Source organism: Galleria mellonella, unplaced genomic scaffold, assembly GCF_026898425.1.
Source record: "Galleria mellonella isolate WM207_F2 unplaced genomic scaffold, CSIRO_AGI_GalMel_v1 utg139, whole genome shotgun sequence".
Lineage (NCBI taxonomy): Eukaryota > Metazoa > Arthropoda > Insecta > Lepidoptera > Pyralidae > Galleria > Galleria mellonella.
Genome location: NW_026441995.1, coordinates 4,270,210 through 4,294,435, shown reverse-complemented (window position 1 = coordinate 4,294,435; position 24,226 = coordinate 4,270,210). Strand labels below are relative to the sequence as shown.

Genomic DNA, 24,226 nt, shown 5'->3' with positions numbered 1-24,226 from the left:
AAACACAGCCATGCAAACACAACTGCTTCACGGTTGAAACACGAATGGAACAGAGGTACCCAAGCAATCGACTTTTGTACAAAGTCTCCCTCTGGTGAATTTTTTCGTCACAGTCGTACAATACTGACGGATCTTTATATGTAATATTTGTCAGATCCGTCAGTATTCTACGACTATGACGGTTTATTAAATATTAATTTATTTAACACTATTGCACTAATATTAATACTAATAGTAGTTCTGTTTACCGTGTGGTTGCGGCATAGAATAGGCCACCCTTCCTTTTCCGCAGTTGTCGTAAGAGGTGACTAAGTTAGGGCGAGGGATGGGCAGCAGCGTTCCTTTTAAAACATTTCCAAAACCTAACTGCGGTTGCCAATTCGCCCGCCGTGACAACTACTGGCAATTCCCCCCAAGGGTGAAGCTTATGTTCAGCAGTGGACAGTTAAAGGCTAATACAGAAGACAGTCTTATCGCTAAGCAATCTCTTCCAGACAACCTTTGGGTAGAAAGAATTAAAGATATTGAATGGATAGATGGCGCGTATATATACATTCCGCTGGTTTGGGAAAGAAAATTTAAATAAAAGCTAATACTTAATATTAACGACATTCCTGTATTTGATATAAAAATCACATAACTATAAAGATAATAACATTATGTTTATAATGTTATAACAGTCTTTGTCTCTTTTTTGGGGAAGTTTCTTCCTCGCTGCCGTCACGCTCGTTATCGCTCCCGAGGATTTCTGTTGCCGCATCGTTTATGTTAATTTGTTCATCTGTAATAGAGAAAGACTATGTTAATTAAAAATTAATTAAAAAATCTATTGTCTTTTAACCAAAGGTCTGTAAGAGATTGCTCTAGCGATAAGACCGCCTTTTGCACCTTAATGTGTATTTTTAAATCTGTATTTATGTTACTGTATTTCACTTGAATTGTTCAATTGTCATTGTATATTTTTGTTTATGGTGCAATAAAATGTTTAAATAAATAAATAACTATTGTTACGGCTTGGTATTCGTACATCTCACTCACGCATCCAGCGCGTGTCTTCAACTGTTACCACCTTTAACCTATTCTTAATCTAGCTTTGCATTTCTGATCGCCCTACCGACTTCTTAACTCACAGTGCATTTTTTATTACTTTTTGTAAATATAAAATTGTAATAAATTAATAATTTTATTCATTTAAATCCAGCATAATTTAAATATCTTACTGCACAACTATTTAATATCAATGCTGGAAAATCAAAATACATTAAAAGCCACTTATAATAATAGATATATAAGATAGATAATAAGTAAGTTTATAAAACTTATCACTGAATTTAATTTTTCCCCGTGTCGAATGGTATCTATACTAATTTTATAAAGAGGAAAGATTTGATTGTTTGTAATGGACAAATTCATAAATTACTTAATCGATTTAAAAAAATCTGACTTGATGGCTAGTATTTAATAAATTAATCAGAGTAAATTACAAGGCAATTTAGCAAAATTATAAAATATTCAAGAACCGAGAATTTTTGGTTTACACTCAGAGAATTTGTCTAATGGAGTCCGCTTTTCTTTTATAACTATACATATAAATAATACTCGAATATGTGTGCTATGTGGCCCTGGCTTAGAATATGCCATCCCTTCCTTTCCCGTAGAGACTAAAGGGACTTAATGGTTAAGTGATTAGCAGCAGCATCCCTCTCAAAAAATATTTATAATGCCTAACTGCGGTTGCTAACACCACTGCCAAGCATGGCAACTACTGGATGGGGGCCACCTTTTATTTAAAAATACTTGATGTAATTTTATTTTTATTAAATTATATATCACTAAATAGATGTGCATACTACCAACACTTACAATAAATGTGTTTATTTTTGGTTATACTTGATAAATACCTTGTTAAAACCTTGATAATTTATTTGTATAATTCCTGAATGTTCTTGACTCTTGTTACTTTTTGTACCATAAAGGCGTCAAACAAGCATACAGCCTGTCTAATGGTAAATAGTTACTGTAGCCTATGGACGCCTGCAACACTAGGTATGTCACGTACGCGTTGCCGACCCTGAAGAAATCTTAATATGCTCCTTTTGAAGAACCCCATGTAGTCTATAGGGGAAACCTTTGTAGAAAGCTCATTCTACAGCCTGAGCGTGCACTGTTCGTGAACATTTAGTTCTAATTCTTAAATTGATTAAATACAATTTTTTTACAAAATTACATAATTAATTTAAGATTATTTCTGTGTTCACGGCCACTCGAACATGAGGCCCCTCAGTTTGGGGGATAGTGGCATCTTGCCCGCTTTGCCAACAATAACTAGTCATAAATAAAAATAATAAAAAATCACCATTGTCGCTATTCTCGTCAACTGAAGGCTCCCCCCTCGCGTTGAGCGCTTCTTGTAACACAGGCGCCTTTATCCGGAAGTCACGGGCTGTCCCCAGAGACAGGTACTGCTGATAGTTCAGCTGAAATTAATGTAGAGGGTCGCGGTAATAAATAACGTATAGATACAAGACGGGACAATCATTTAAATAGAAACAAAAAGCAATGGAAAAAATAATATCAACATATAGATGTTGGTATTAAAATTTACATTATGGTTACAAAGTTTCAATAATTAAAAGACATCATTGATATTTTTTTTCAAAGAAAACTATGTTAATTTCGATCGGATTCTTCATTTTGACATTAAATATTGAATAACAGTGATGTAACATATTTATTATCGGACCAATATATTGTATAATAGATATTGTAACCAAAATATATAGATATTGCTATATATTATTACTCACCCCAAGTTAAAATGTTTTTGTACATGATGAGAAAATACTTGTCCATTATTGCATATTATTACTTTTCTTGTGCTTCGCTTTAAATTGACTAATTATGATAAAAAGTTGTACTAAAATAGTTTATTAATTGTGCCAAATAAAAAAAAAAGATTACGCATTATTTCACTCACGTTTCCTTTGTTAGCGAGCAGTATCACGTGTTTGCTGAACTGTTCCGCCTCCAGCACGAGCCGCGGTATGAGTTTAGTGTCGCGGAGCACTTTGCTTGCGTTCTGCTGCTGTTGCGAACCCTCCAGGTATGTGATCAGATTGTCGGTCACCGTTGAGAATTTCTTTCCACACAATTTCAGTAGACGTTCAAACCTGTTACAGAAACATATTTACGCTTAGTTATATATATATGTATATATATACGCTTAGTTATATTATTTTTAAAACGTATGTTCATTTTTTATGCGATGTCTATATACATATATAACACGAAATAACGAACTCATCGTGTTATGCCATTTCCAACTTCATCCGGAAGTCTTCTTCAGGGAAAACAATTATCGGATAATGCAAAACACGGTAAGTTCGTTAATTTCCCGTTATATACCTGTATATAATGTTCCAGAAGTAAACGTCAAGCCGGAATCGGGTAATAGGCTTAGTCATAATAGTTATCAACGAAATAAAACAAACCTAAGTTCCATATTTTAAAAATTATAGACATTTAAAAAATCGAGAAAATCTGTGACGGTCTTTTTACTCCTGTTACTACAGATATGTAGTTTTATAGTTTGGAAATTTTTATTGATTTATTTTCATTGAGTTCCATAGAGAGATAAGATGCAGTGTGTACCGCAGGTGTAGCGCGATAGATGGCGGTAGATGTCGCGCGAGTGTCGACAGCAGTGCTAACAGTCGGACTGCGACAGCCAGCACTCGCTCGCTGCCAGCGCCAGGGTTGCAGCGCAACTTGCAGCACTGAGACACCCACGTAGTGAGCGAGCACAGCTGTACCACTATACACTTGTACAGCTCCGTCAGTTCTGCAACGCATATGTGCCGCTTAAAAGAATTCATATGGAAGTGTAGCAAATTTGCTTTAGTTGTTCTCGATTTACAAACATAAAATTTTTTATTTTTCATATTTTAATTGACTTACATATATTTAAGTGGAAAAAACTCGACTGGTTTTGGGACCATCCGAGACCCTCAATCATAAGCGACCCTGACTCAAGCGCAAACAAGTAAGCAAACATTCTCAATTAAAATACACCAAAGTCTATTCGGTTTTTCTTACAATTAAAATAATAGTGGTCCTATTTTTTTTAATTGCTCTGACAGCGAACTAAAACCATAATCATATATACTAAGTTTCGCATAAATCTACCAACAGAAATTTTACGCCTAATTCATATTTTGCTTCTTAAGTTTACAAATTTAATACGTAAAAAATTAATACCCTTTCATGACGCTTTTTAAAATAATAATCTGAATTATTAAAATTTGTTTGTTTTTAAAAATTAACAGACACTTAAAAGTCTTGAGACATACCTCTGTCTATCCTCTGCAGGTGAGTGGGCGTGGCGAGTGCGAGGGCGACGGTGAGGTCTCGCGCTCGCTGCAGCAGGTGGTCGACATAGCGGAACCGCTGCCCAAGGTGGGTACACACGTGCGCCAACACCGTGTGGCCCGACCTACTGTCCACTATTGGAAAACTGCTCGGCTCCTCGCTCTCGCCCGCTGATGTGTCTTCCTCCTAATATACTTACAGTTTAAACAACAGTTTTCGCAGAGACAATTTTGTATGTAAAAATGTTTTTACGTAAATCACTCATTCATTAATTCAGATTTTATTATTTATATTTTAAATTGTATTATTATTGGTGAGCTGTTCATTTATTATTTATTTATATTGTATTTTATAATTTACTAACAATTAGTAATTACGAATTTTATAATTCGACTATTAAATTAGTAATGTACTGATGTACGTATTCCAATAATTTTAAACTATTAAAAAAATGTTCTCGTCATCCTAGGGATCGACTCGACTCAGTTGCGTGCGTACCGGCTCGTACAAAAATAACTACTCATGAAAGATCTTAGCGATTAGTAGAAGCAATATAGTGAATAAATAAAATTTATTCACTGTATTGCTAGTGCTAGTTTCGGATTCATTCGGATAATTTGAATAAATTACTCAGTTGAATAATTAGTAGTCGTTTCAGTAAATTCGTGCATCTTTAGTTGTTTAAAACATTGGTTGAACATCGACTCACACTGAATCGGAGTAATCTCTACGGACATAAAGTATTTTGTAAACTCGCACTACCTACTTAAAATTTACTCGTAGTGGACAAAACAATTATTTTTTATTCTTTAACACTTCTTAAAAAAAAATATAGGAAGTGCTGTAAATGCAGATTAACGATCTGTTATTAAAAGACGCGACTAACATCAATCCTGCCCAGCACGGCTGTTATCTTAGTGAGCAGCTCGTCCAAGAGCTGCGCCTCTTGTTGGTCCCTGCAGCCGGCCGCCAGCAGCGCTGGTAACATCGGCAACCAGTCCTGCTTACTTATTCGGATATATTCTTCCAGTTTGATTAATATCTGTAATATTTGTGTAATATATATATATATATATATATATATATATATATATATATATATATATATATATACATATATATATATATATATATACATATATATATATATATATATATATATATATATATATATATATACATATATATATATATATATATATATATATATATATATAATTTATTTGCATCACTTACAAACACAAATAACATCAGATATTGGTGCAAAGACAGCTTAATAACATTTATACCAAAGCATACCATAGTGTGCGTTCTTTGCAATTATCTATTTTCAAAAGTATTGTTTTTAAATTAAGTATTTTTGATGGATTATTTATAAAAAATAATGTATTATTAAAACTTAAATCATAAAATTGTTTGTAATGATGCCCACAGTCGCATTTTATCAACGTACCGCTCGCCTATGATAGGGAATTCATCCTCACACGCTTGAACTTAAATGGTCAATGTACAGTGTGGTTTCAAAGAAATTTTCTCCTGAGAACGCTCAGGCTGTGGAATGAGCTCGCTCCCCTAGGTTTTCCCTAAAGACTACAGTATGGAGTTCTTTAAAAAATATATATATTAAAATGTCTTCAGGGTCGGCAACACGCACGTGATAACCCTAGTGTTGCAGGCATCCACAGGCCACAGTAACCGTTTAGCATCAGATTGGCTGTATGCTTGTTTACCACCTTCATGGTATAAAAAAAGAATAAGTTGCATACAAAAATCTAAAACAAAATTTTTCACATCTGCTTCATATTTTGCTTCTGAAGTTTTCAAATACTTTTTTACCTTAAAAATTCCAATTTTCAGTGATATTACATGGTAATTGGACATTTATGAATAAGTGTTATACTGTTATTAAGCGTACATACATTAGTCATCTCAGTGGAATGCAGCACGGGTACGTCGAGGAGGAAGGCAGCAGTTTGCACCAGTACAGTCGTGATCTTCTTTCCAATCGCTTCTGGTTCCTCTTCGACACTCTCGGCCGCCGCCTGCTGCAGCGCCTCTAAGATCTGCTCTAGAACTGCTGCTATGTGCGTCGCGTCGGATACTTCGGATAGATCGGCTGTAAAATGCGTAAAATAATTTTTATCGATAAAGCTAGTGTCACATTAGGACAAGCTTTAGTCGCCGATCAACCGCGTAATATAACCTATAATAATCACTTTATCATATCTATACATACGCACACACGCGCACGCGCACCTCATATTACGCGGATGGAATGACCAATCATTACGCCTACGTAATGTCGCGTTAACTGCACGCGTTACAAGGTGTATATTACCATTTAGTTCATTAAAATATATATATGGTATATGTAAAAGATATTTATAAATTTAGAGACACACTTACTTATTGATCGTAAAAAGCTATCCATTTTCAGTGAATAGTTTGATGAGAAAAGTAAAGTCAAGCAAGCTTTGAATACTTCTAAACAGCTGAGTGTAGTCTGATCATCAAAGTCGCACATATCTTGAAATCTATAACAAAACACCATCGTTATTTTATATGAGCACTATGTAGGTAGATTACTTAGCTTTTTTAAGATAAAGATGTAAACATAAATTTCAGTGCTAAATAATAAATAATTTTCTAAAGCATGAAGGCTAAAAATGTAATTCAATTTCAGCTTTTAGGAATTACATAGAGATAAACTGATTATTTTCAAAGGTTTTATAACTAATTCAAAATATAAGACATCTAATTTGGTATAACATCATTTGAGACCAGCAATATTAATTACAACATATATCCATATGTTGTAATTAATATAAATAACTAAAAACATATCGATCCCTTAAATGTTAGGGAAAATTTTGCCTCACTCTGTGTGTTCTACCGCTTGTATATCAGACTGTGCTCAGACAAATTGTTCAATATAATTTCCACGGCCACTTTCTATCATCGAACAGCTCGCAATCAACAGGGAGTTCACCCCCATATCTTAGAGTCTAGATAGTCCTGCACAGCATGATTTCAGAGATGTTTCCGCTCACGAAAGCTCAGGTTATGAAATGAGCTCCCTGTCGAAGTTTTTCCTTTTCCAGCATGGGGTTCTTCAAAAAAGGGGTAAAAATATTTCTTCAGAATCGGAAACGCACGCGAGATGCTGGTACTGTAGGTGTTTATAGACTACAGTAACTGCTTACCATCAGGAGAGCCGTATTGTTTGCTTGCAACCTCAGTGGTTTAAAAAAAAATAAAAACATAACTATAGAATATCATATTACGTACATTGTCCGGTTCGAAGGACCAAACGACATACCTCGAAATACACCTCTTGTAGAGGATAGCAGCAATTTTAGTGACATGAGAAGCGACCTGTTGCTTCTCTATGTGATCGCTTGAGAGTACCGACAGTATGCAGCGGAGCGCCCACCGATGGAAGTCGCGACGGCCGCGTAGGTAGTTACGCTCTTCTAACGAAGTCCATGGCACTGATTCACTGTACCATATTATAATATTAATATGTATAATATTAAAATATAAGATACTAGCATTTTCGCACTTTGCCCGCGTCCCCAGTATTTAAAGTATCATATGTGTTAAGTTAGAAAATAACCTACGCATGTAGTAAATTTCGTTCAGCCTTTTAAACATGACTGAGTAACAAACATCCAAACAAATAAATATCTTTACACACTTTTACATTAATAATATCAGTAAATTACTACTACCACCCTAGATCTTCCTACGACGGCAAATATAGAGTAGTAAGTCCCAAAAATTGATATCCTTTCCCTGGCCTTATCCACTTTAAAACTCGTCTTATATTTGCAAGTATTAATCGACTAACCAGGGCTTTATATGTACATATAAGTACACTCATAGTAATTATTAATAAAATGTATAAATATATGAGATTTCTCTCTTAGTTTAAGCCCAATTTGACTACACAAATCATCATAACGTCATATTAGCCATTAACTGTCCACTATTAAACATAGGCCTCCCCCTATTGGGGGTTTGCAACGACAGTTAGATTTTCGGAACATTTTAAGAGGGATGCTGCTACCGATCACTCGACCATTAAGTTATTAAGACTATATAAATAATAGCATGAAATGACTTACTTGTACAACAATTCGACGACTCTGTGACAAAGACCAAGGTCCCACAGACACGGCAGAGGCTTGAACGGACCAGCCCTATCCTTAGTCAGATTCGATAGTTTCACTGGACCTTTGCTCTTCTTCTGTGACTTCTGACTCTTTTGAGATTTCTCCGTCTCCCTTGTCTCGTTCAGCGGTTTACTCCCTTTTTTACCAGTCTTCGGTGGTGCCTGTGTATAATAATTATGCATTTATTATATACTAGTTTTTACCTATGACTTGGTCTGTGTGACTAAGATATTTTTTTTTATACAGCTTAGAATGGCACACAAGTTGACGTCCCACCTGATGGAAAGTGGTAACCGTCGCCTATAAACAAGAGCAATACCATGGACATAACAGAGTTACCCATGATACCCCCCATACGCTGCCATTCCTGAGGCATGAGATTCATCATAGCAGTCCTTAGCTGAACATAAGCCTCCCCCTTGGGGGGTTTTGCCAGTAGCTACCACGCGTGGCAGGCAGATTCGGAACCGCAGTTAGGCTTTATAAATGTTTTAGGAGGGTCGCTGTTGCCCATCCCTCGCCTTTTACGACACCCACTGGAAAGGAAAAGGTGGCCTATTCTATGTCGGGACCACACGAAAAATTGTTGTAAAAGTATTGTAATATGTATGTAAAAATTTATTAAAATTGATCAAAGAAATAATAAACTCACTTTCATACATACATAGATATGAAAGCGTATCAAGATACAACATACACCAGATATTAAGTTTAATCATTAAGAACCCAAAACTGCATCCAATTTGGTACAATAGTTTAGTTGCATGATGCTGACACAAACGTACGGACAGACAGACAAAATTTATATAAAAATATAATATTTTGACTTCTATTACTCTTATTAAGACCCCTTCTGCAAATTTTTCATAAATACCTCCCATGTACAAACATATCTAGTTACAATTCTATTATATTAATAAGATATACGAATGAATAATTTATTTGCGAAATATTGGTAAAGTAAAATATATTATTAGGTAAATAAACAGCAAACCTTTAATTGTTCCAGAAGCTGATTACATGACTTATATAAGCTATATATAGACGCGGCTATATCGGCACTGCTGGGTACCCACTGCATTATCTTATACGCCACCAGCGCTTCATAACATTGCAGTATTTGTTGTACTTTAAGACATTTCGCTTTCGACTCTGGAGTCAAGTCTGAGAGGCCAGGATCTTCCTATAATATGGAAACAGATTTAATGGCTAACTCATAATCGCGATTTATTACATTTATCTGCGTGACTGGAATGCGTTCACTAAGCGGAATAAAAAGTAGCCTTTGAAGTTGGTATACCGGCAAAGACTGCGCCATGAGGATGAGGTACATACAAACAGCGGTGTTATGGTATACAAAACCATAAGTTATATTTTAATATGACGCCAAACCACACATTCATGCAGATGATACAAAAGGTACAGACACTAATCCAATACATTACAACAATACTTTCTGGCTCCAGTACATATTATAACCACAACCTTTTGCACGGGCAAATCATCTGTCAAAACCACAGGGTTGCCACAAGTCTATGTTCTCCTCTGTATCATATAGTACGTTTATACCAAATTTAATAGCGATTGGTTAAGCCATTAATATAAATAATAATAATATAAGGAGTAAGGCTAATATTAGCAAGGATAATAAACGCTTTATTGCACACTAACAATAATAAAAACATTTTAATAGATTGTATTTTATAAAATGCGGCCTTGTAAATAAGCAATAACATAGTGAACTCAGAATCCAAGCTGACACTTTTATAATAATACTAAAGCCAGATCCACACTATAGCGCCGCTTTCGTTCCGTTCTCGGTATGGTCAGTACAAACAGTTCGGGATTGATCAAAACCGGACTGGATTGTAGTGTAAATACGCACATTGTTTATTACGAAATAATATTTTACCAGACCGAGAGCGGAGCGAGTGAGCATGCCGCTTTCTTTATAATGTGGATCAAGCCTAACAGTTTATTAGCTCCACTATCGAACACAGAACTCTGCTTATAAAAGGTACATATACCTAAAACCTAATCTGTTACCACACAGATATGTATTTTTTTTTTATAACGCAGGGGGCAAACGAGCACGCGGTTCGCCTGATAGTACGTGACCACTGCCACCCTTAACCCTTAAATACCTGAAGTTTCAAATTTGATACCGGGGTTATAAAACGAATTGGGCGCCTACAATCGACATTATTTTAATATTTGGCTGTTTACATGTTACCAAATGTTTTTTTCAAAATAAATACATATATAAAAATATCGTTTTGATTTTTTTACTATCTTTTCCCATTAGTAAACACAGTAAAGGGTACACTTATATATTTTTTATTTGATTTAAAAAATCAGGCTTTTAAAGGTTAATGGGTGCATGGGAGCACCTGCAACACTAGAGGCATCTTAGGTGTACTGTCGGTGTTTTAAAAAGGGAATGTATCATCTAAATTTAAGGTATCATACAAACCAAATCGATAACGCCTAAATTTTCGCTTTTACACAATTTTTCCATGATATAGGTCAGCTGGCTCTTTAGAAGCGCACTACCAGTATCCGCACTTGGGCTTCCGAGGATGTCCTCCAAGTCTTCATCTTCTACGGGCTGAATGAATTCTGCTATTGCATACAGTAGGTAAGATATTGGTTCCTGCAATGTTTATCGCTAATTGAACAAAACTGAAAAAACTCATATGTTAGTAAATTTTTTTTTAAAGTTTCATCATCATCATCAACATTTCAGGCATTATCTGTCCACTGTTGGACATAAGCCTCCCCAATAGACTGCCATAAGGAACGATCCCGAGCTACCTGCATCCACTGACTCCCTGCAATGCATTTCAGGTCATAACTCCATGTAATGGCGGTTCGTCCTATACTGCGTTAGCCCGTATGGGATCGCTACTCAAAAACCTTTCTTCCCCATCGGTTATCAGTTTTTCTAACTATGTGACCAGCCCATTAACACTTCAGCTTGCTTATCCTTCAGGCTATGTCGGTTACTTTGGTTCTTTCGTGGATATCCTCGTTTCGGATTCTATCACGCAAAGATACTCCGAGCATAGTCCTCTCCATAGCCCACTGAGTAAATTGAAGCCTTTGCATACGGGCGATCATGTATAACCATAATTATTATATAAGCTGTAAAATATCAACTGCTGAACAAAAGCCTCTCCCTATTCAACAGTAGTTGTTCAACAGTAGTTGTCATGCTTAGCAGGCGGATTGGAAACTGCAGTTAGGCTTTGGTGATGTTTTAAAAGGAAAGCTGCTACTTATTTCTTGATCATTAAATTCCTATTGTCTTGTGTTACGACACCCCTCAGAAGGGAAATGGCTATTCAATGTTACGTAAAGAATCATAAATACACTTGTCATACTAACTTAGGATCCAATTCTTCCCTCAACAGAATGTTATCATCGTATAATAAAGCCGTAAACGTTGACCATGATATCGACATTTTTGGTAATTCTTTAGTGCAGTTTACTAGGCTTATTAATAATATGGATTGGTAGTTAGGTCTTTTCTAATTGTATAATTGTTAGTAGTGTACATTGACGCTTATCTGTGAAAGCTGTATACACCTTTAATTGATGTGTTCATATGGCCTTAAGCTTGGTAGTGAGGAGTAAAATTTTTTGTTCAAACTTAGATTTAAGCATTTTTTAATAGTAGTGTTCTCTTTTACTTACTAGTAACATTGTATATTGTCTGCTTAATTATTGTGAGCATATTGTTGGTGTGTCTTTTATAAATAAATAAATAAATATTGAGTTAAAAAACCAATAGCAGAATGGATAACTTACCACAAGGGTGGCACCGGTTGCAGTGACTTGCACACACTTGTGCAGCAACAAAGGCGGTCCCTCGTCTTCACTTTCTGCCAAATACTTATTGAGATGCTCATATAATGTTTCCAAAATAGTCTCATGAAGTGTATTTTTCTCTTTTGCACAGTAGTACAACTCTGAAATAAAATACCAATTGTAATGTTCATTAAATAATCATCATTATCATCACCTATCCTAACCAATCTATTGGGGGGGAAAGGGATTGTTAGTAATAGAGATTGAGAATCCCATTGCTAGTAGTATACCCAACCAGGTCGACCTCCTCGCGGTTCCCCCTGGAAACCATCATGGTTAATTCCTGATAAATTCATCATGATGGGCTAACTGGCCTGTTTTCATTCTCATCTATCACCCTTCACTGGTGCTTCGCCAGCATATCCTGTTAGTGCAGGATCAAAAAAAAGCAATTTATTGTCTACTGATAAACTGAATTACCTATCTTAGTCGAATTTTGACATTTTTAAAAGACTTAAAGATGTCCTTAATAATTTATTTAATAATAATCAAGTCCTTAATATATACTCCACTGAGAGGTGAGTGAGTGAGAATGAAAAGGCAGATCACTTAACCCATCGTGATAAATACACCTGGAATTCAGCACGACGGCTTCCAGAGCATACCATGTGAAGGTCGACCTGCCAGGGTTTATTGCTAGAAATGGAAGTAGTAGTCATAGATTACTAACAATCCCTTCCCCCTATATATGTATGTTTTTTAATGGGTGAAAACGGAATAGTAACCCCCCCTGCACTATTAGTATATGCAGGCGGGACACCAGTAAGGGATGATAGGTGAGAATGATAAAGCAGGTCAGTTAGTCGTGATAAATACACCTGGAATTCAGCACGATGGTTTTCAGGGGCACCACGTGAAGATCGACCTGATAGGGTACATTGCAGTGGAGCTGTTAGGCCCCATTACTAACAATCTCTTTCCCCCCTTTATCTGTATGTTAGAAACCACAAAGGGGACGAAGTTGCAAAATACTTTTACATTCTAAAGGGGTTGTGCTATGAAATGGTTTGAAAAACACTGGCTTAATCTTCAGACATGTAACTTACTTGTATATAAAAGCTGCTTAACAGCAGCGTCTTGGACGAGGCAGCGGCGCATTATCGACAGCACCTCCAAGCACATTGCTACGTTACGAACTCGCGATGTTACCCTAAACATAAAAAGTAAAATGACAAATACTATTGTTCTACTAAATGCCGAGTAAAAGATGGACAGAGTACGAAGGGTACTTCTCTCCCTCACTGGAGTAACTATACTTCAAGGATGAATATCTTAGTCTGTCACACGCCTCGTGAATCATCTAAGGAGTGCTGCATACGAAATTGACAAACTATACTAAATACCACTTGGCCGTGTGGTCCCGGCATAGAATAGGCCACTCCTACCTTTCCCGTGGGTGTCGTAAGAGGAGATTAAGGAAGGGCGAGTATGGGCAGTAGCATGCCCCTTAAAACATCTCTGAAGCTTAACTACGGTTGCCAATCCGGCCAAGCGTGGCAACTACTGGCAAACCCCCTTTATGGGGAAGGCTTATGTTCAGCAGTGAACAGGTAAAGGCTGATATGATAATGATTTTTTTTTATACAACTTAGAATGGCAAACAAGCTGACGGCCCACCTGATGGAAAATGGTAACCATCGCTTATAGACATGAGCAGTACCATGGACATAACAGAGTATACTGTTTCGCCCATGATACCCCCCATGCGTTGCCATTCCTGAGAACTCAGATGTTATTCCTCTGTACCCTGTAAATTCACGCCATATCCCACCCTTCAAACCGAAACACAGCCATGCAAACACAACTGCTTCACGGTAGAAACAGGGACAGAGGTACCCAAGCAAACGACTTTTGTAAAAAGTCTCCCTCTGATGATGATGATGACTAAACACAAACACAATAAGCCTCGGAATCTAGTGGCTATAAATATATAATAAATATTATATCATTAATATATTATTATTATAAATTCCAAAATATGTTAGGATAGATGAATGGATAGATAGATAGATAATTTTATTTGCATTACTTACAGCACACAAATTACAACATACATACACAAAAAAAAAACGAGATAACATAAATGACCAAAAAATACACACAAAAAAAAGCAAATGCAACTTTCGTTTGTTTTTGAGTGTGCCATAGCGTTTTTTTTTTTTTTTTTTTTTTTTGCTATACAAAATGGCCACAACTCAGTTTATTGCTTCGCCCTCAAAAGAGCAAAGAAAAACACTGATATTCTGTTGCCATAGGTGAAACCAAAGGATTGTTCAATAGGGTAACAATAAAATAATACTACCAGATTATCAGTACAATAAAAAAAAAGATTAATATACAGTATTAATATAGGTGTATGTTTCTTTTTCACGCAAAAACTACTAAACGGATTTGAATTAGCAGATATCTTTTTTAAAGAAAAGTCCACCCTTGCTCATAATATTTATAAATGTATTATCTATGTAATTAACAAGTGTCATAAAGAATATATATATGGCCGTGTGGTCACATCATAGAATAGACCAACCCTTCCTTTCCTGTGGGTGCCGTTAGAGTCGACTTAATGGTACAAATGGGCTGCAGTAACCCTCTTAAAACATCTCTAAAAGCCTAGCTGCGGTTTCTAATCCGCCTGCCAAGCGTGGCAATTACTGGCAAAGCTCCCTGTACGGGGAATGCTTATATTCAGCAATGGACAGTTAACGACTAAAATGATGATAATGAATATATATAAAATGGGCCGTATTACGAGGTATTAAGTACTAACACGTCGCCTTGCTGCGTGGCATGCAGGTCGACGGAGAGCTGCGTGAGGTAGGAGTGCGCGCTGAACTGCTCGCTGACGCTGTCGCTGCTGGAGAACGTGCTGCGTGACACGCGCAGGTGACGCAGCACCGACAGTAGCCCCGACAGCGACAGGCAGCGGTGCACAGAGTCCCTGCGGTAAGAGGTGGAAATGTTAATACGAGTTGCTAATAAAAAAAAAAATAAAGAAAAGATTCAATAATAAAAAATAACTAAAAGAGGAGAATTAAAGAATATAAAAAAAATCTTTATTTTCAGATAATAACAGCCCATAAATGTTCGTAAAATGTCATAGCATGCATGTTTAAGTTTTCTTCAATACTAATGGTGAATTGGCAATGTACTAGTAACAGATGAAGTTTTTTTTTTTTTTTTTGTATACAGTTAGAGAGGCAAACGAACTAACAGCCCACCTTATGGAAAGCAACTACCATCGCCCGTGATGTCGTACATTGGATACATTACATATATATATATATATATTTAGAGAAACTAAACACCACTAACTTCGAATACAATCCTTTGCTGCAGAACATAATTAGGGTGTCCCTGATCTTTATACTGAAGTTGAGCAGTGGGTGGACGGTATCCAGTACAGCGGCGGCCGTAGTATAATCGTTGCCCGATGGTTGGCAGTTCTCGATGATAGTGCGCAGTTGGCTGCAGCGCTCTACAGACAATGGTGCTAATTTGCACAGGACTTGCAGGCAGTCTGTAATAACACTATCCAATAATCAATTATCACTGAAAGTTTTGACTTAGTCTAACCGGTACCGGCCTCGAAGTCAGGGAGAGAACCAAGGAGGATGTAAAGGGAGTCACATATCAGTAAAGGATCATATCAAATTCAATGTTAGGACTTTCAAGCGAATAGCTTAATAATTTGTCCAAGGGCGCCATAAGCAAGTCAAAAGCTCTCCGTGATCTACACGTCGAATTCATTCCTACATCTTGCACTCCAAAATGGAATTTAATGCGCTCCTTATCCCTATATATCAGGGGTTGCCAACCGGTCGAAAGCGACTTCTAATCCAGTCGATCGTGACAAGGCAAAAAATATAATGTTTTACTAATCTAGCGGAAAATGCTCAGACGCAATGCTCTCACTAATATGAATAAGAAGTTACTAAGAATATTTTTCAGTTTTATGTTTTCCCTTTTAATAAAATAAAAAATACTACTATACTACATAATTGTGTACTGAACTATGATGTTACATTTGACATTTCAAGAAGTATAGAATTGATAGATCGTACAAAGTTTCGTCAGTAAAAAGCAGATCTTGGGATCTAGTCAAGTCTGCTACCCCTGTTATATACCCCTTTTCTCTCTCCATTCACTGGGCCCGCTAGCATGGAGCACCCACCTGCATATTGCGGCTGATTAGAGTCCCCGGCCAACCTGTCTCCCAATTGCGTCAATATGTACGGTGCAGTTTCCAGTATTAACTTGCTCACTCGCACCAGAATCAATTTGCCGTACGACCAGCACGCTTGCGCAGTAGGTTTCGCTCGAGACACTGACAGTAGTGACAACGCCAGGTTGATTAGACCCATCGCTGTCAAATTGACTTGGTTGACGCTGAAATATTTTAATATAATAGTTTAGCCCCTTTCAACCCTTTAGGAGGAGGGTTCCCTTTTTTTAGAGGTGTGAATGAAATGGTAACCAAACCTGTACTATCAGTATACGTTGAAATAGGCATATTTAAAAGGGGGTAGGGTGAGCCAGCCGTCACCCCTAACAGATATAAAAAAAATAAGCGTGAAAAAAAAAACACGAATAAACTATAAATAAAAGGTTAGGTTACAAATTTTTAAATTACTAGATAATGTGTCCAGTGTATATTTTAATGGATGATAATGGAATGGTAACCAGGTGGGCTTACCATTCCATTCTATCGGTTTACACTGGCGGGGCAACAGTGATGGATGATAAATGAGGATGAAGGCAGGTACATCAGCCCACCATGATTCATCAGGAATTAACTACATGGGCTCATCAATTCCCCATTACTAATAATCCCTCGCCAATCTCAGGTCCTGTAGTATTTATTTATATCATCCTTTTACTGGCCACTGCTAAAAATAAGCTTTCCCCTTGGGGGTTTTGCCAGTAATTGTCACAATTGGCAGACAGTTAACAACCGGAATTAGGCTTCGGAGATGTTTTAAGAGGGGCACTGCTACCCATCCCTTTACCATTAAGTTTCCTTAGCCGCCTCTTACAACACCCACGGAAAAGTAAGGAGTGGCCTATTCTATACCGGGACCACATGGTAATTTATTTACACATACATTGTTTATGTATTTATAATAATACCTTTCAGTGGTGAGTACTTTGAGCATATTGGTTACGTCGACGTCGGGCGGCAATACAGAGCGAGACCACGCCGACTCTTTTCTTCGCAGCTCGTCCATAATATGATGTTCTATTGCAGATTTGATCACCTGCAATCGTAAAAATTAATGACCATAGATAAAAAATCTAAATTCACAATCTCTTACAAACTTTACACTCAAAAGTGCCCCAAACTGAAATTACAAGAAATAGTTAGTTATCATAGGACAGTAGGTCAGTAGACAGGATATGAATGGATTCAATTATTTATCATCATCATTTCAGTCATTAACTGCCCACTGCTGAACATAAACGTTCCCCTTAATGGGAGTTTTGCCAGTAGTTGCCACTCTTTGCAGACAGGTTGGCAACCGCAAATAGTTATAGATATTTTTAGAGATATTTTAAGACGGATGCTGCTGCCACCTATCCTTCTACCATTACCAGGTATTTATCATGTATAAATTTTGTAAGAACATATTTAGCAAAAAGTATCACAATAGGTATGGTTTGAAATACATAATGAAAACACACAAACAAAAAAATTCAATGCAAACTTCACTTACATTTAAACAAACACCTTTAAATTCCGGCCCTTTGTCAGACAATGCGAGCGCTACATCTATCAAAAATGGTGCTCGTAGCAATTGGGTCTTCGGCCACGCCTTCAGGTGTTTCCTAATAGTCTCCAGCTCAGTGAGCCCCTGTGTTATGTTGTAGATACAAGTGGATAGACAGAGACAGAGCTCCACTGAATTGGACTCCGCTGAAACAAAATTGTATAGGTACTTACTACTATTTCTTATACTCCTACTAATATAATTGAAAACTACTACTACCTATAACTACTATTTTTTTTTTCATACAACTTAGAATGGCAAACAAGCTGACGGCCCACCTGATGGAAAGTGGTAACCGTCACCTATAGACCTGAGCAGTACCATGGACATAATAGAGTATACTGTTTCGCCCATGATACCCCCCATGCGTTGCCATTCCTGAGAACTCAGGTGTTATTCCTCTGTACCCAGTAAATTTACGCCATATCCCACCCTTCAAACCGAAACACAGCCATGCAAACGCAACTGCTTCACGGTAGAAACACAAATAGGACAGAGGTACCCAAGCAATCGACTTTTGTACAAAGTCTCCCCCTGGTAGAACCGCCTACCTGATCTGGTGTCCACTCTGGGATCAGAGAGAAGCTTACAGCTAAGCGAAAAGACATGTCTAAGAGTACGTAGGAGCCTTTACTAAAGATGTCTAAAAACTCTTAGTCCTGTGTCTTAGTCGTGTGGTACCAGCACAGAATAACCCCTTCCTTTTCCATGGCTGTCGTAAATGGCGACTGAGGGAGGGCAAGAGATGTGCAGCATCCCTCTTAAAACATCTCTAAAGCCTAACTACGCTTGCTAATCCGCCTGCCAAGCGTGACAACTAAAGGCAAAATTCCCATTATAGGGATAGCTTATGTATTTATAGCAGAGGACAGTTAAAGGCTAAAACTATCCTCCACACAGACGTATGCTTATATTATAACCAAAAAAAAAGGAGAAAAACAAGAAGTCACTTTTTTCCACTTTTTTAAATTCAATGTTAGAGGTTTTTCAAAAAAAATTTTTTCTTTATATAACTCTTGACTTTTAATTGGAAATTTTATGCAGATAAAGAAACTCTTTTTTAATAAGTAAATATGAAATGCTGTGCGACCAGTAGTTCCAGAGATATTAGCAGTTGAATGGAAAAGGATGCTTTTGCATTCAAAGTTCGATATCTCTAGAGACAAATGGTCGTAATTGAGCCATCCAAAGCGATTTTTTTTTAAGCTGAATAAACACGCTAAGAGACCTATACAATGGAGTAGCTCGAAAAAATTTTTCCATGCCCATAGAGTGAAAAACGAAACCTAGAAAATTTAGAAAAAAATTATTTTCAGCTTTGTTTAAGAATTGCATGGAAACCGGAGCTCAAAAAATTTTTTCACCAAAAAATCTGAAAACTAGAGTTTTCAAGCATTCAAAATATATTTTTTTAAATTTCCTGTACGATTATTTTTCACTGAAATACAGCCTGTTGAAAATCACCCAAAAATTTCAAAAATTTTTATGTTCCCTTAATTTTTGCGAGGAGTGTAACATATTTATACTTACCAATATCATCTATATCAATTGTAGTGGCCTCAGAATCCTGCGGAGGAGGCTCGAATTTACTATACAGTCTTCCATTAAAATAATGACTTAGGTGCGCCATAACTATTTCCACATTATTTGTCTTGCATAACCTACAAATAAAAATTAGATGTTACTCAACTTCTCAATTCAATTGTACTTATATTTTAAATATACGATCCGGACTTAATGTAATGAAAAATTTATACCTGCAAACATTCTTTATCGCGTGAAATCTCGATCGTGTATTTAAAATATGTGTAAACAACGCGAAAATTTATATTAACTACTAACTAGTACTTAATTTACCACCCCCTTCCTTTCTCGTAGGTGTCATAAGAGGACTAAGGGAGAGCGAGGGAAGGGCAGCAGTGTCCCTCTTAAACCATCTCTAAAAGCCTAACTGCGGTTGCCAACCCGCCTGACAAGCGTGGCAACTACTTGCAAAATCCCCTTATGGGGCAGACTTATATCCAACAGTGGTCAGTTAACGCTGTGATAATAATATAATTAACTAAATCCATTCCTTAAGTTTAGTGTTACTATTTATTAAGTCTCATAACGTTTTTTTTTTCCTAGAAAAAAACTAAAATATTATATTCCTTATATTATGTTTATAATTACGCTTCTCCATCCAAAGAATGCCTGGAAGAGAACACTCTTAAGGCCGACCATTGTTTTCTTAGTCAAATATTTTTTAAACTATACAAAATTACAAATAATTAAAATTTTATTTACAAATAGATTACAGATGCTTATGGAATATAAATGTTCTTTATGTGGCACACACACACACACACATACACTAACGTAGAGCACGAGCACACGCACACGCCCACATAAACTATGCACCTACGTGTACCCAAACTAACATGAAACATTGTATAATTAGATTAACCCTGTTCGCCGCACCATAACTGTAAAATTACTTGCTTTGATTTCCACGAGACAGGCTTTGCCTAGTGTGGAGTCATAGCTATATTGTACTATAGGCTAATTTTGTTAAAGGAAATAAAGATACTGTTCTATTCTATTCTTACTTGAGCAGTTGATAAACTAATGGTGGTAGATTTTCCAGGGATATATCTGTCATGTAAGAGCATAATTTGTTGACAACTTGTTTATGATCATTGCGATTTAACTGCATATCTCTGCAAATAAGTATCAAAAAGTTAGTATTATTTCAAATAGATAATAACTTATATCTTATTATTATAATTAGTTCTTTAATATTATTATAATGTAAATATAAAAATATAAAAATTCTGGGGCACAATGAATGTTCATATGCATCTCTCAAACTGCTAAACTGATTTTAATGAAATTTTATAAATGTGCACTGTTTGCTCCATAGAGACTTTTCATCCTGACAAGTGAAAGGGATAAAGTGGTTTCTTTAGGGTCAACAACGCGCGCGTGGTGCGCCCTATATTGCAGGCGTTCATAGGGTACAGTAACTGTTTGCCATCAGATTGGCTGTATGCTTGTTTACCACCTCAATGGTATAAAAAAAACTGTCATCAAGATCTTGCACTCATACCAAGCCCGGTTTTGGTAATTAATTATATTTACTACAATATTACTAATTTAAAATTTATTTATAAAGCTTATACCTCGAAGCCAACATTTAATATGTTATCTAATTACTTTAACATGGCATTTTTCGTAGTTAGAGTGAATAGGCATTATTTGATATTGCATGTCAATAAAAACCAGGTAACCAGAGACTGAAGTCAAACACGCTTAAATTACCAGAGGGAGACTTTGTAAAACTTGTTTGCTTGGGCACCGCTGTCCCATTCATGTTTCTACTGTGAATCAGTTATGTCTGCATGGCTGTGTTTCGGTTTGAAGGGTGGGATATGGTAGTGAATTTACAGTATACAGAGGAATAACACCAGAGTCCTCAGGAATGGCAACATATGGGGGGTATTATAGGTGAAACAATATACTGTTATACACTCATGTCTATAGGCGACGGTTACCACTTCACCATCAGGTGGACCATTAGCTTGTTTGCCATTCTAAGTAGCATAAAAAATATTAAAAATATATCTCACTTAAACATAGCAGCTAACTGTACAAGTTGTCCCTCCTTCCACCGACACTGGCATAATGTGCGTACACACTGTTCTTTGTACTCTGTGGTGGTCATAACTGTACCACAATGTTTTATATTAACATGTGACGCCAGCACATACAAACACTCGGGCAGTACATCTCTCCATCTGTAAATAGTATAAGGCACATTTATCCAAAGAGCAAATAAGTCTGATAAAAAAAAAATCTTTTATTAAAGATACATTTTAAATGTTTTTACAATACTCCTTTGAAAAGGATTGTAATGAATTCTATCTAAACCACTTTTATTATTGAGTAAACTCTTTTAAATTAAACATTATTTATTTATGGCAACAATCTCCATACTCTGGATACAGTATAACATACATCATATTAACATCAGCATCTTCGACAATGGACTGGACACTGTCATCACACCATGTTACCAAGTCATCAGCTGGCATCCTCGATAATTCTAAGCACAATCTACTGACAACCTCACTGCAGTGTCTAATAGATGTAGACTCTTTTCTCATTGTTTGTAGCACTATATCTATTACCTGAAAATATTAGTTTATTTATATTATAAAAGCCTACTACTATTATAAATAGGAAAGTTGTGAGGATATGTTAACATAGTTATACTATTTTATGCAAAAATTATTGAATGGATTTTAATGAAATTTGGTACACAGGTATTCTTCTTCTTTTTTCCGTAATGGCAATTGGTAGCTATTTTTATGACCATTTCTGTCAGCATCAGAGATAGATATTCTATCTAAATGACTGATCTAATTTTGGACTTTTTGATATAAAACTGAAAAAGACAACACAATATGGGTTAATGATAATTATCAATACAAACATCTTAAATATATATTTTATATGAATATATAAAAAAAATACATATAACAGAATTTATAGTTTGATATTATTGTTTTTATTATTATTGGGTTTAATTATTTAAAGGACAGTCTAAAAATATGGTTTACATCAACATCTTCTTGACCACATTCACAAATAGTTATCTCTAATTCTAAGTTTTTTTAATTCTAAATTTAATTAAAATTAACCATAATATTCTTGATTTATTAGAGTATATTGGGGGGAAAGGGATTGTTAGCAATGGAGTTTGACAGCCTCATTGCTAGCAATATTAGGTCGACCTCCACGTGGTTCCCCCTGGAAACCATCGTGTACAATTCTTGTTGAATTCGTCACGATGGACCAACTGACCTGCTTCATCCTCACCTATTATCCTTCACTGGTGCCCCGCCAGCGTATCCTGATAGCGCAGGCGGGGTTACCATTCCATTATCACCCATTAAAAAAAAATATAGAGTATATTATCAGTAACGGGGCTTTTTCATCCTATTTCAAACAATCCCTTTCTTTCCCTTAAAATTGCATATATATTTGCAGAAATGTCTATGCAAGGCTTTACTACAATTCTAGAGTCGATACCAGATAATATAAGAGGCAAGCGGTCCACCTGGCTCTCTTCTTAAATACACCTATTTCAAAGTGTAGATACCAAGGTGATTACAAATTACAACAGAAAAAAATCCAGAAAAAGGAATAGGCGATAAAGGGAACTTGTGGCCTCATTGATTAGTAGATACTAGATATGTTAGAATAAGCCAAGTGAAAAGACTTCGCCAACATCTATCATCTCTTATTGATGACCTGACAGCATAAACCTACAGCATAGGTGAGCAGGGTTACTATTACCATTTCATTTCTGTCTATAACAATAAAACAAACTGTACACCTTAACTAAAAAAGTAAAGGTCTATTTACTTATCCTATAACAATAACTGAAAATAATGGATACAAATAAAGATCATAATACCTTAACTTTATTCCTAGCTGAAATAGCGCAGTTCTCTGACAATCCATTGAATAAACAATTCAACAAATCGGCAGCATCGCTACATATAATACGTCTAGATAAAACCGGTAACATCTGTAAGATTAAATAAATTAATAATATTTAATTTAAATAAAAACAAACAAGTACTTACTTTAAACATAAATTAAGTCGGTTAATTAAACTAACCTCTTCCATTTTTAGTTTACAATATTCACGCAATTCTTCCCTTTTACTATTTTTAATACCCAATTCTTTAATTTTGATAAAAATAGGATTATTAATCTCCATTCTTAATAATTAATTATTTAACAGTCTTACGTAATTAAACCGATACTTCAATTCAATCGTATCAAAATAGACTGGAATAAAAGGATAAAAATGTAGAAAATAAAGTTAGTAAACTTTGTTTATATCAAAGAAACAGAAATTGAAACACAACGTCTATCAACTACATTATATTTATGTTTTTTTTTTTTTTTTCTTATGTCATGGCACTAAGTGCATCCGCCAAAAACAAAATTTGAGAAACAGCATTTTAGTAAAGGAGTTTAGGATAAGGATCAAAA

General features: G+C 36.0%; 1 protein-coding gene across 1 annotated transcript; it reads right to left on the bottom strand.

Annotated features, from left to right (window-relative positions):
- Positions 1 to 621: 621 nt before the first annotated feature.
- LOC113519168 (Fanconi anemia group I protein) lies at positions 622 to 24,132 on the bottom strand. Its single transcript, XM_052903444.1, has 25 exons — positions 23,847 to 24,132; positions 23,640 to 23,753; positions 22,175 to 22,347; positions 21,787 to 21,954; positions 20,767 to 20,877; positions 19,709 to 19,839; positions 18,125 to 18,324; positions 17,541 to 17,668; positions 16,585 to 16,799; positions 15,726 to 15,930; positions 15,181 to 15,351; positions 13,460 to 13,563; positions 12,354 to 12,514; positions 11,017 to 11,196; positions 9,538 to 9,726; positions 8,496 to 8,704; positions 7,688 to 7,867; positions 6,775 to 6,902; positions 6,288 to 6,484; positions 5,255 to 5,410; positions 4,350 to 4,554; positions 3,652 to 3,841; positions 2,978 to 3,170; positions 2,357 to 2,477; positions 622 to 781 (listed from the first exon to the last, which is right to left on the bottom strand). Exons 1-25 carry the CDS (start codon positions 23,946 to 23,948, stop codon positions 672 to 674), a joined length of 4,041 nt encoding a protein of 1,346 aa, XP_052759404.1. The 5' UTR covers positions 23,949 to 24,132; the 3' UTR covers positions 622 to 671.
- Between the last annotated feature and the right edge of the window lie 94 nt (positions 24,133 to 24,226).